General features: G+C 49.5%; 1 protein-coding gene across 1 annotated transcript in view; it reads left to right on the top strand.

The window, feature by feature from the left end:
- Positions 1 to 12,697, top strand: part of Nup210 (nucleoporin 210) — a 99,648-nt gene extending 86,951 nt beyond the window's left edge. The window contains exons 33-40 of the mRNA XM_021639284.2: positions 1,616 to 1,752; positions 4,369 to 4,492; positions 5,581 to 5,727; positions 6,904 to 7,154; positions 8,362 to 8,578; positions 9,844 to 9,939; positions 10,018 to 10,101; positions 11,347 to 12,697. Coding sequence (XP_021494959.1) covers positions 1,616 to 1,752; positions 4,369 to 4,492; positions 5,581 to 5,727; positions 6,904 to 7,154; positions 8,362 to 8,578; positions 9,844 to 9,939; positions 10,018 to 10,101; positions 11,347 to 11,444 — 1,154 coding nt within the window. The 3' untranslated portion in view covers positions 11,445 to 12,697. The remainder of the gene's footprint in view (positions 1 to 1,615; positions 1,753 to 4,368; positions 4,493 to 5,580; positions 5,728 to 6,903; positions 7,155 to 8,361; positions 8,579 to 9,843; positions 9,940 to 10,017; positions 10,102 to 11,346) is intronic.
- Positions 12,698 to 13,374: the final 677 nt, after the last annotated feature.

Here is a 13,374-nt window from a genome sequence, read left to right as displayed (position 1 = left end):
AGAGGGATGTGACCGGTTCCTGCTAGGGAGTGACCTTCCAGAAGGTGCTGGGTACCACATCACAAGAGGTGATAGGTGGAACCTAGATGATGCTTGGAGGATACTACCTAAAGGCCTGCTGCTTGGCAATGCTTGTTCGCTTGTGGCCAGGTAGCAGTGGAGATGGTATTGGCCATGTAGCCCTCTGTGTTTATCGTCTGTTTGTGGCGAAAGTCTGCCAGCCTCTGCCTTGGAATAACACTGCCCAGTAGAATGTCCTGCTGTTGCAGAAGTATCCTGTATGTATGCTCTGCCACCCAGTTGCCTTGGCAAGTACATGCTTACCATGTGGTTGATACAGCAAGGGAAAGAATCTGCATCAGATAAATTGTGTGACTAGTGGTACATACCAGCAGCATGGCAGAGGAACACCTAAATAGAAAATGAGTGTCCACACCATTCCCACACCCCTGTAACACATACACAGACAGTTGCTTTTCTCCTCATTGGTTCCTTTTTTTTTTTTTTTTTAAGCCTCATTAATTCACTTCCAAAGGAAATTAAATACTAGCTGTGTGTGGTGGCTCGTACCTGTAATCCCAGCATTGGGGAACCTGAGACTGGGGAATTGACATGAGTTTGGGACCAGACTGGTTAGTACAGTGAGTTCTGGGTTAGCCTAGCCTACAATGAGACCTTGTCTCAAAAAGAGTAAAGAAAGAAAACTGTTACCTGCTACAAATAGAAGGAAGTTGTTGAGTTTTTATTGTTTATTGTGCTGTGTGGCATTGGGCCTAGGATCTGCTTTTGTAAAGAGGCATTTAAAATATGTTAACATACATATTATAAAAATGTTACTAGTTGGGCAAGGTTGTTCATGCCTTTAATCCCAGTGCTCAGGGAGGCAGAGGCATATGGATCTTTGTGAGTTTGAGGCCAGCCTGGTCTACAAAGTGAGTTCAGGACAGCCAAGACTACATAGAGAAACAGTCTTGAAAACAACAGCAACAAAAATTTACTAAATCAAGTATTTACAAAGTAAATTTTAGTGATTTACTCCAGATAGCAATTTTATGAATATTCGGTTGGTTTGGGCTGATTATTGCTATTGCTATTATTAGTTATTTATTTAAATTGTTTATTTTATGTGTATAAGTGTTTTGCCTGCTTCTGGGAACTGAGCCTAGTCCTCTGCAAAAGCAAGAAGCACTTTTAACCACTGAGCACTCTCTTCTAGCCTGTGATTTCTTATTTCTATTAGCAACATATTGCCAGTGAGATCTGCTCTCCATTTCTCAATAGGAACTGATAATGCTTTGGGGTGACAGGAGCCCAGAGATACAGCACCCAGCCCAGCCCAAGACAGGGAACTGGAAAAGCTTCATGTGAAGACGAGATTCCAGATGGGAGGGTATGGGCAGGGGGAACTAGTGCCCCCAGAGAACAGGTGCAGAGGAAGAGCCACAGGTGGCCAGAGCTGGGAAAGTGGAAGGACCACTTTAGAGGTGACCTATGTGGATTCCTCCCAGAGGCTGAAAATGGAGACCCTCACAGGCAGACGAGCCTGGGGAGATAGGTTTGGGCTATGGTATTCACATGTGAACAAAATGGATTATATCTGGTTTTATTCTCCTAGGTATCTCAGGGACCTGGAGCTCCTCAGCTAGCAATGTCCTCTACATCGACCCCAAGACTGGTGTGGCTGTGGCCCGAGATGCAGGGTCTGTGACTGTTTACTATGAGATCGCTGGACATCTGAAGACCTTCAAAGAGGTAGGACTAGAGAACAGCCAGAGGCAATTATGTCCAACCCTATTGGAGATAGTAAGAGTCTCAGTGTGTGTCTGTCTGTACAAGGCTTGGAGACACATGTTTGCGATCCTAGTACTTGGAAGGCTGAGGCAGGAAGATTATCATAAGTTTGTGACCATCCTGGCTTCCAAAGCAAGACTAACTCAAAAATCAAGCAAGCAAACAAACATATACAGTCTGTCATTGTATCCCCAGCACATCATAGTATATATGCCCCTTGGCACCAGAATCTGATCATGACCAGATCTCTTTACACAAAGGCATAACACCTTATTTTTATTTTGTTTTGTTTTATGGTGTTTGTTTGTTTGTTTGTCTGTTTTGAGACAGGGTCTTAATGTGTAGCCCAGGCTGGCCTCAAACTGAATCTCCTGAGTGGGTACATTCCGGCTGTTTGCCACATTCTGTATACTTGACATCACCTCTGATGACATACAACAACTAACTGATGCTACGTCATGTGAGTGACTGTTAGCTTGTGCTGTTTAGGAAGCGCCTGTCTGTGCTCAGAACAAATGCACTTTTTCTCTGACTATTTTTGTTCTGTTGGTTGAATCCATAGCTGCCAAAGCAGCAGGTACAAAGGATGGCTGTACCTCTGATTCTCTTTTCTTTAAGAAACAAATAACCAGGCCTCCTGCCAGAGCTGTCTGCAACTGTCAAGATCTAGGAGAATCAGCCACCCACCAAGTGTGAGATGGGAACCAGTTCCCTGTTCATCCGAAGCATCCCTCTCATGTCCAAACCAGCCTGGGGAGAGAGATATGGTCGATTGATTCTACCCATCTACCTACACCCACGCTTGTCTGGCAGCCAGCATGGCCACGCAGCTATTGGGGAGGGCATTTCCTTAAGGGAGTTCAGGCCCTGGGACTGGAACCCCAGTGATTTGGTGTCACCAGCAAAGTTAAACTTTCCCCAGCAAGTCACCTTTGAGTCTTTATGAAAGTGAACAAAAACCTTTCTCTCCAGCCGAGAATGAATCAATGAGCCTGGTCTGGCTGAGTTCCAAACCTGTCTCATTTTTAGAGCCAGCATGTGCTTTATCAAATCCAGCAGTTTAACCTAATAGTTTGCATATTTAGTACTGCGGTTCCGGTGAGTGGCTGCAGATACAGGCACTCTGATTAATAAAGTTGTGCTTCCCAGGAGAGGCCCCTGAGAATGGTCAGAAGAGCCAGCAAGAGCCAAAGTATTTGGGGTTTGAGAGAGAGCCTGGGGTGAGCTGGATCTTAGTATGTGTGGGAGGGACTTAAGTTCTGGCTTTATAGGCAGATCATGAAATGCCTAGGAGGCCAGGAAGCTTGGTGCAGGGGCTTAAGAGTGGCCTCAGCTGGGCATATCCCTGCAGTATCAGTTACTTGTAAGGCTGAGATTGTGGGAATTATACTGTCTGTCTGGGTTCAAATCCAAGATCAGACACTGGTGGACTGGATGGATTGGGGTGGTATGGAGGAGGGTTTGTCACCAGTGACCTGGTAGGTGATGGCTCTCTGCTCTGAAGGGGGACCAGAAGTAGGGGAGGGTGCTAGAAAAAGATAATGAGTGGGTCCTGGAAGGTTTGAAATGGGTGTCACTCCTCCAGCTGAGGTGGTAGAGCACAGACGGGTGAGAGTTTGCAGTCCCTTCCTGAAGGCTGGAGCCATACTGGGCTGTCTAGGGCAGGGATGGTATATTGGGAGACACCTGAGAGTGGGGTGAGTATAATAGGAGTAGGTCAGACAGAGGAAGACAAAGTATGAGAAAACCTAGCATGGCCAGGAGGAAAAGAGAAAAATGGGAGACGGGGCCAGGGAGGGTAGTGATGGCCACCACTGTTGGTCTCTTGGGCAGCAGCTATTCCTGGAAGGTGGCAGTACAGTGATAGCTGGAAGTGCTGGTAAGGCCTTACAGTGGGGCTGTGGACTGCAGGTTAAGGGAGCCCTTCCTGTGACCACAGCTTTCCTGTGTTGCAGGAAAGGAGCCCACAAGAAGAGCCTCCAGTACACTTGCCCCACCCAGTAAGGGTGGCCAGCCTTCTAGCCATAGAGGGGCATGTGGCTGTGGGCAGTAGAGGAAGGTCTATATGGGGGTAGCGTATGCCCAAGGGGTACCTGGTGGGGCGTGTCTGAGCAGTCTGGCCTCTGGGGGCCCTTGTTCAGTAGGCATTTGGGTTTGATTGATCCATTCTGAATAAGGATAATAAACTAAGTGGATCCTTTGTCCTTGTGGCAAGATTAGTTAACCAATTCTCTGAGCATGCAGGAGCATGTAGCCTGGCCTGGACCACTGAGTAGGTTCAGCTTGCCATTAGCCCTGGCCTTGCTGTTGATCCCAGCTCTGTCAAGTGCCCTGGCTCTAGCACATGCCTGGGCTTTGCTGTCAGCTCCAGTTTTACTATCATAGGATGGGAGAGTTCAGTCCCACTCACGGGCTCTGAGGGACGTCCTGCCACTCCAGCCAGGTGTTTAAGCTGGGAGCTCATTAAGTTTTGTTGCTTAGGGTATAGGTGATACAAGCTGCAAGTGAGGTCATGAAAAACACCCAGCTCAAGCCAGCATACAACCAGCACTCAACACAACTGTCTTGCTTCCATAGATAGTGGTCGGCAACCCTCAGAAGATTGTGGCCCGTCGCCTCCACTCTTCCCAGACCAGTATTCAGGAAGCCACAGCCTCCAGAGTGACTGTCAGCGTGGGAGACAGGAACTCTAACCTGCTTGGTACTGAATGAGTGGACTCTAGGCATTTGAGCTTACCTTGCCAGGCTTAGGGACTGGAGAGTAGCATCTGGGCCTGTTGATGGGTTTTGTTGTTGTTTTGTGATGTTGGAGATTGAACCCAGGGCCATAACACACCACAAGTATGTGCTATTCCACTGGATCACATCCTCAGCCCTCTCTTTCATATTGAGACTCATCCCTAACTCCAGAGAGAAGGCCTTTAGCACCAGCTCATCCACTCCTTGCAGCTTTTAAGAAATTTGAGGCCTCCATAAGCTGAAGCGTGAAAGGCGCCTTCATAAGAGCACAGCTCCAAGACACTGGCTGCGCTGAGTCAGAGCTGTGATTGCAGCCCTAGGGCATGAGCAGAGCAAGCCACAGTCCACCGCAGCTGATGGTGGAAACTAATGACATTGCAGGCTGGTAGCTGGTTTTGATTTTTATAATTACCTCTCCCAAGTCATGCATAGAACATTCCATCTCACTCTTTGCCTGTGACAACCCTGGACAGCAAGTGCCAGAAATAAATATGTCAATACAGATTTTTTTGACCACTTAACGGTTGAATTAAGTTCCATCATTCTCGTCGTGATTAATGGGGCACACTTACTACATCATAAATGCTGTTTTCCTCCTTAGTGCAATTGGGAAAATAGTCTGCTGTTGCCAGAATTATGTGCAGTGTGTTTATGAAGAGCCTCTGCCCTCCCAGAATTCATAAGCAAGTGGCCAATGGCCATTCTCCTTGCTGGTCACAACAGGGCCACACATCAGCAGGCTGCCAGTCAATGTGTCCACTATACAGTCTCGGCGCCCATACAGGATTCTCATCTGAAGTGACCCCAGCATTCAGAGTAGCCCATCCCCTGCATCAGGATCCTTAGCTTTAATAAAAGACAGTACCTTCACCAAGCTGCATGGACTCCTGAGCTCCTGACTTAGGAATGGTATGGGACACTGGTGCCATTCATGCCTGCCCAGTCTCCAAAAGGCCTGTTCCCTTATTTTAGGTGGTTATGGGTGTGGTGGCTTTGTGTTTGGTCCAAGCCCTTCTCGGGTGATCACTGCCTACCACTCTGTGCCTTTAGGTGAGTGCTCCCCTGCCCAGCGAGAAGTCATTGAAGCCTTGCACCCAGAGTCCCTCATCAGCTGCCAACTCCAGTTCAAGCAAGATGTCTTCGATTTCCCTGCTCGTGATGTCTTCTCTGTGGAGCCAGGATTTGATGCTGCTTTGGGTAAATTTTCAAATAATTTAAAATGCAGTAAGTGCCTGCTAGATGTCTGGAGTTGGTCATAAGTGTGTACTTCATGATGGCCATATGTCCAGAGAGGCAGAGGTTGTTGGAAGTTCAGCCTGGGGCTGTTAATAGGCTGTAGTCTCTGTTGCTGCTTCATGCCTGCCAAGAGGGAGTAGCATTTGGCATCACCCACACTCTTTAGAGCTCAGCACCAAACCCAGGCCAGAATTTTTTTGGTTTTTGGTTTTTGTTTGTTTGTTTTTCTCTAATCCCACCACTCAGCTTTGGACAGGGGCTCACCTTTCTGAACCTCCCTCTTTAGACTGAAGATGCCCTGTCTTTGCTGCCTGCATATAGCAAGTGAGAGGTGACTGGCACCATATGAAATAGTTGTGGGCTATATTGAGCATACTGAGACACAATTGCTTCACAGCGCAGGACACTAGAGTGATCGGGTTGGTGACCAGCACTGTAGAGGCTGGTGAGCCGGCCTTGCCCCACAGCCTGACAGCGGATGCTGCTGGCTGAGAGTGCAGGTGTACCCCAAGGGCACAGTCAGGGGCTCACCTAGCATGTAGCACAGAGGAGGTCTTTGCTGAGCAAGGATGTTAACTCATCTAGGTACCTCTAAGCTGTGTGCCATTGATGGGGTCCAGCCCACGTGTCCAGATTTCAGCTGCCCGAGGCCCTGCTTATTCCACCTGGCTCATATGCCCTGGGCCAGGCACTAAGCACAGGACAGGACCTAATCACCCACTGTCCATGCACCCTCCTGCTACACCTGGAACAAGGGCATCTTGGAGTCATGTCTTTCTTGACCTATAGCACAGGGTTGGGTCATGTGTCTGTTTGCCATGATCTGCCTTCATTCTGGGCTAGGCTGGCTGGGGTTTGAGGTACAGAGCTGGCCTCAACATGATGCCTTGCCCCAAGAGTACTGTTAAGATGGAAACCTCATGAGCAGAGGGATCTGAGACAATAAAAGGACCATTGGTTACAAAGAAGGTGTCCAGACTGGCCCAGGGCCTCTGAAGGGACATTCTTAGAAGACCTCCTGGAGGAAGTGACTTGTCAGCGGGCTCTCAAGTATGTCTAGGAGTTCCCCTGTCAGAGAGTGGAGCCAGGTTGGAGATCTGTGCACACACAGGAGAAGAACAAGCCTTGTCTCCACAGGCCAGTACCTCTGCTCGGTTACTATGCACAGGCTGACAGATAAGCAACTGAAGCACTTGAGCATGAAGAAGACAGCACTGGCGGTCACTGCCTCGATCCCAAGCAGCCGTACCTCTATAGAGAAGGTGGGAGCTGAGGTCCCCTTCAGTCCAGGGCTGTATGCCAACCAGGCAGAAATCCTTTTGAGCAACCACTATACCAGCTCCGAGGTCAAGGTCTTTGGTGCTGTGGAGATTCTGGAAAACTTGGAGGTAAGCAGCTCTGGGGGCTACAGCTCAGGCAGAAGCTGGAGGCTAGGGTTAAGATTAGGATTCAGAGTTATGGGGCTAGGGCTAGATAGGGGTTTAAACTTAGAAATATGTTTAGTTGCTGGGTTTACAGACTAGGGTTAGCATTAAAGGTTGGGCTTAAGAGTGTAGGATTTGTTAGAGGTTAGAATTAGTGGCTTGGGTTAGTGGCTAGGGTTGGTGGTTAGGGTTAGTGGCTAGGGTTAGTGATTGGGGTTAGTGGTTAGGGTTAGATGCTGGAGTTAGGTTAGAGCTTAGAGTTAGGGAGTAGGACTTGGGTCTGAGATGAGGGTTAGGGTTTAGGTTGGAGTTGGAGGCTTAGGTTTAGATGTTGGTTTTAGGGTCAGTATAGAATTGGGGTCAGACTTTGATGTTGAAGATTGTGATTTGTATTAGGGTTAGATCTGGAAAGACCCAAAGAAAGGAGAAACTTGTGCACCTTAGCCTCAGGCTCTTCAAAGTTAAAAATTAAATTAGAAATTAAAATTTGAAATAATTTTTATGTAATTTTTTTATTACATAGTACTGTAGTACTCTGTTCATCCTTTTGATTTCATTTTCTACTTCACAAACATACATAGAATGTGCTTTGTACAGTTAGAGCAGAAACACACTCCAACTCACGGTGCCCTGTTCCATGCGGGGATGGGCCTCTTCTTTCCATGCCTTGCTGCTTCTGCTTCCTCCCCGTCTTCTTTCTCTTCCTCTTCTGACTGATGAATGACTGGTCTCTGAGGCTTCAGTCTAGAAAGCCTGCAGGGACAGTTCTGATGTGTAGATGGGGGCAGTTTAGGGGCCTGTTGGTGCTTCTCTTGTCTTGCCATGGCTAACTGCTCACAAGAAGAGGAAGAAGTATATAGTTGCTGAGGTACCCTGATGAGCTGGGGATGCTGCTTTGTGGGGACTTGGTTTTAGGTGCTGCTTTGGGTTGGCTTAACAATTTTGTGCTCAGCTAGAATTCAGCAATACTGATTGTGTTACCAGACCCTGAATGTAGGTCATGCTTCTGAGTATTAAGGCCCACCTGGTTCTGGGAGAGAAGTCTAGCATGTTTGGTCAGAAGGGTGTGTCCAGAGATGAGCTGGACACATGCAGTCCCAACTGTGGTCCAGCCTCTCTGCAGAGTGTGCTCTCTACAGAGCATGATTTCTCAACACTGCCTTCTTCCTAGGTGAAATCCGGGTCCCCAGCAGTGCTGGCCTTCGTGAAGGAGAAGTCATTTGGACTGCCCAGCTTCATCACATACACAGTTGGTGTCTCGGATCCCACCGCTGGCAGCCAGGGCCCTCTGTCTACTGCTCTGACCTTCTCCAGCCCTGCCACTAATCAGGCCATCACCATTCCTGTCACTGTGGCCTTTGTGATGGATCGTCGTGGGCCTGGTCCTTGTGAGTCATGGATGAGACAGCAACTGACCCAGACCTAGGCAAGGGAGAGACAAGCCGGGGGGCTTGAGTATCAGTGGGCACCTATAGTGTTAAAGTTGGAGGAGTCAAAAACCCAGAATGTTTGTCAAAGTGACAGTCGTTGCTGTCACCAACACCACACATCACTTCTCCTGTCACTTTATCCTCAGCAAGGCCCTCTCCTCAACATCCTACCATGGCTTCCATCTCTCAGTGACACAATCCACATCCCTTTAATGGCTTCTGATAGCTATATGGTCTCTCCTGTCCATTTTTGACTTTTCTCACCCTGTGCTTCCTGCTCTAGCACTGACCTCCTGCCTGTTTCTAGAACACAAAGGTCCCCAACCTGAGCCATTGGCGTCACTGTTTCCTCTGCTTACAATGTCATTTCCCTCAGAGAACCCATTGACCAATGTCCTCAGCTGCTGCACACTGTTCTTCAAGTATCATTTCTTAGTTAACACAGGAGATTAGAAGCTTACTCCTAGACGTGTTTTGGCCTATGAGGAAGTAACATTCATGACTGGAACTCCTGCTTGACTGTCTCAAGATGTCCAGTATGAGGACAGTACTTTGCTCAGGGCCATCCTGATGCCAGAAGCTACTCACTTCCTACCCAGCTGAGTACAAGGCTTGTTCTGCTTCAGCCACTTGCCAGCATGCAGAGGACAGAGCTGCAGAGGGATACAGCATAGATCAAAGGGACTAGTAGCCAAAGGAGGCCTCTGTAGTCTGGTGTCTCCACTGGAGAGTACTTGGGGACAAGTGGAGGGTATAACACGGTGGCAGATAGGAGTTAGGGATCAGGGACTCAGGCCACTCCACAGAGGTAGATAGCTTTGGGGCAGAAGTGCCTGGGGCTCTTAGCAAGGAGTCAGAGCAGGGGCTCCTATCCTGTGGGCTTCTGGCCCACCAATTCCTCAAGCTCTAAAGTCCACAGGGCATTTTTCAAAACTGCCTTTCTTTCTTTGAGTTAGCCTAGCTGCTTCCCTGGCAGAAAGGACACCAAAACCTGATGTGCCACACTGTTACTTAAGGCTACTTTCTGGAAAGAAGGGCAGAGATGGTCTAAGGACAGAATGAGACACTGCCCTTGTCTAGACAACCTTACATCTAAGACATGCTTGCCCCTGCATTTCAGGTAGTAGGGCATGGTGGACTATGCAGTTGTCTAGCGGCACAGGAACCCAGGGGGATCCAGCTGTGTCGCTGAGGTTTTGATGTCTGCCTTTCCCCTGTTGCAGATGGAGCCAGCCTACTGTCACACTTCCTGGACTCCTACCAAGTCATGTTCTTCACCTTCTTTGCCCTGCTGGCTGGAACAGCGGTCACCATCATAGGTGAGGCCAACCACATATCCTTTTTTACATCCTGCTCCCTCTCATCCTGCCCACTCTCACCAGCCTGTACCCTTGCAGCCTACCATACAGTCTGTGCGCCCCGGGAACTTGCTTCACCCCTGGCCCTCACGCCCCGTGCCAGCCCTCAGCACAGCCCCCACTGTGAGTACCCCAGCCACAGGCACAGCCGGTAGAGCCTCCACAAGGGCAATCTCCTGGGGAAGGGTGGGATCCAGGCCCTGAACTCCAGTCTCAGTAGCCTATGTCAGAGCAAAAGGGGCAACTAGAACTGAGCCGTAGAAACAGATGTGGCAGGGGAGGAGGACATCACATTGACTCAGATACTAGTCCTGACTCTGAAGGTTTCCCCAGCAGACTATGGGATGGGAGGAGTTGGTAGAGGCAGTGCTGTCAAAGCAGGTGAATTCCAGGACAGACAGACAGACAGACAGAAGGACAGGGCTACCACTGAGAGCTTAAGCTGAGATGGGAGGATGGAGATTCTAGACAGTCCTGATTTGATTCCGCCCCTCTCCCCCCCCCCCCCCGCCAATAGAGAAAGATAGCAAAGCCCACCCCTTTCATTAATCCATTTGTCTCTTGTGGTCCAAGGTCTTAGTTACCCTCTACAAGAGTCTTATGGAACTGTTACAGTGTCCTACCCATGCAGTAGTACCCAACAGCCCTTTGTCTCCTGATTCCTGTTTGGTAGTCTGTTGCCTGTGTAAGAGGCCCTTGAGCTAGTGTCTGCTCATCTCAGTGTTACGAAGTTCTGGACAGAGGACAGTTTTATGGCCAGAAGCAGTGTCCTTAGGAGACAAGCCCCTTCCCCCGCCCCTCCCCCACATTCCCTGGAATCAGAGCTTCTTCCTGCTGCCTCTGGTCTTCAAGTGGGACTCCTAAGTATCCCAGGATGCTGGGTGGTGCCTGTCTTTGTGGCTCTAGCTTGTTGGCTATTCTGCTACAATCTCAAGCCTTTTGTTACCCTTCCTCCTGGTGCTAAAGTCACCAGGGGGTCTTTGTACCATCCTCCAAAGGACCTGCTACTTGCCTCCAGGTCCTTGTTACTACAGCATTGTGCTTCAGACTCTGGTCCTTCCATTCTCTTGGCCCCATGGAGAATTAACACAGTGTGACCTGAGAGCTAGCCCACTATAGCCCATAGATACCTCATTGGAGATAGACTTCCTCAAGTGGGAGTCAGGAGAGACAGAGAGCAGCTGAGTACAGAAGCACAGGCTGGGTGGTGTAGTTCCCATGCCTCCCCTGACCCTGTCAGTTTCTTTCTGCTATCCGAGGTGCAACCTCCTGGCCTGGTTCAGGCAGTTAAATATTTATTTTACCTGAAGAGTGTGGTGGGGATATTGGCTGTAATTTCTCTATGCTCACTTCCCCTTTCCTTCCTAGATCTTGCCTCATCGCCAGCCACTTTCAACACACTGCCTCCTGGTCGAAAAGCCAGTCCTCCCTCAGGGCTCTGGAGCCCAGCCTATGCCTCTCACTAGCCAGTATGCCGGGCTAGTATTGCTGCACAGCTAAACTGACACCTCGATGGAAGGGTCACCGTCATGCTCATATTAGGGTGAAACCATACCTGGGCCCTGGGCCATCCTCTCTGCCCTGGCTGTGCTGAACCACTGCCTGATTCACACAAGCAAGGGTTTTTAATCTGTTTGCTTTTAAACTCCTTCCTAGTCTTGAGGGCTAGGGCTTCCTGGCTCCCTCCCTTCCCATGTGGCTTAAAACATTTGGGGGTGCTGTGTTCTCCTGCTCATGGAAGCTCAGTGGCTGGAAACTGTTTCTACATTGTCTACAGATGATGTCACTGTGGCAATCTCAGGGAAAGGGTTTTCTCATTGCTCCTGGGGTTTTTGTGGTGCTGGGCATGGTACCCTGGGTCTCATGCTTGCTAGGCAAGTGCTTGTCCACTGGTATACGTACATGCACACATCAGCCCTTGTGTGTGTATGCATTTCTTCATGAAAACCCATTCTTTTCTTTGTCCTACTGCTGCTAGGAAATGTGGAGCAGGTGTCAGTGTCTCCTAAGGGTGACTATGCCCAGAGCTGTGTCTGAGCCTTCTTACTTCGATAGACACTGAGCTTCAGCAGAGTGGCTCTCTCCTCAGACCCCTGTGAGGACTTCAGTCTTGTTTCACAGGAGAAGGGTCACTGGCATTTTGGTGCATCTCTCGCTCTCCCTGGGGCAGCTTGGGAATAGCCAGAGCACCATCAGCCCTGCCATGCAGTCAATGGCAGGGATCTTCTGATCCGTTGGTTTGTTCTGAGATGCTGCTGTGCCTTGTGGAGCACAGAGACCCAGTGTGACCTGCTCTTCTGTCTTGAAAGCACCTAATATAGTAAGTACCTCAGCGGATCTGAGCCACCCATTCACCCTCTCCCCCTTCTCTGCCATCACCACTCTCCTAGCTGGCCCAGGAACAGAAGAGGATGCATTGAGAATACAACACCTGTTCACGTCTGAACTCAGGGACATGGCCACTATGCTCCAGGCCCAGATGCTGTCCAGATGCTGTGCTACCCTCAGAAAGAGCCAGAGACTCACCTCCAAATGGACGTGTATGGGCAGTTTGAAGGCCATGTGTGATCCCTTGCATCCTTGAAGGCTGGGCCACAGGGTGGACTTTTCTGGAGCTGGGGACAGAGAAATTATGCCCAGCCTGCCACTCAGTCTCTCTCTGGAGCAGTTATGGAGCCTTCCCTGTGTTTGTTTAATAAAGTTCTGTGTAGTTTCTTAAGGGTGTGGTAGTTCCTGGGGTGCTGACTCTGCCTGGGTGTCTACTATGACCTGTTGTTTCCAGTGGTGCCCTCCCCCTCTCTGCCATGGAGCCCCCCTACCTTAGAGACCAGGGGCAGTAGCAAGACCTTGTCTGCAGGAAGATGGCACAGCCCTACTTCCATCTGCTGCCTGCCTTCATTGTCATCTGAAATTTCTGACTTTTCTCCTTAAAATGGCCTTTCCCTATCCTGCCCTCCAGGGCTGTGCTCCCAAGACCTTGAATGCCTCAATGGATCAGCTATGCTACCCTCAGTGTTCTCCTCCCCAGTCACATACCCTGCCTTCCTGAAACCCTCATAGGCCCAACCCAAGCTAGTGCCCAAGCCAGGTACTAGTCCTGTCACATTCCTCCTGGGGCCCCTGCACTTGAGCTGGGTGCTGCCCTTTCATACCTGGCCACCATACACAGCAAACAGGATCCTAGTAGGCCCTGCTCCTTTGTGTTCTTGTCTCCCTGTGCTTTGCCTCCCCTCCCTTTCTTCCCTGCTTCATGCAATATTTGATGGGAGAGGAGGCTAGGTGCTTCCTCAGCCTCAGGGACCTGTTACCACAGCACTGTCTATTCTGGGAACATCATGTAGCCCCCACTTTGCATCCCAAATCAGACCTCCATGTGAGTGAGTGGTGACAAGTGTC

The sequence above is a fragment of the Meriones unguiculatus genome, chromosome 5, assembly GCF_030254825.1.
Source record: "Meriones unguiculatus strain TT.TT164.6M chromosome 5, Bangor_MerUng_6.1, whole genome shotgun sequence".
Classification (NCBI taxonomy): Eukaryota; Metazoa; Chordata; class Mammalia; order Rodentia; family Muridae; genus Meriones; species Meriones unguiculatus.
This window is presented reverse-complemented; position numbering and strand designations above follow the sequence as displayed.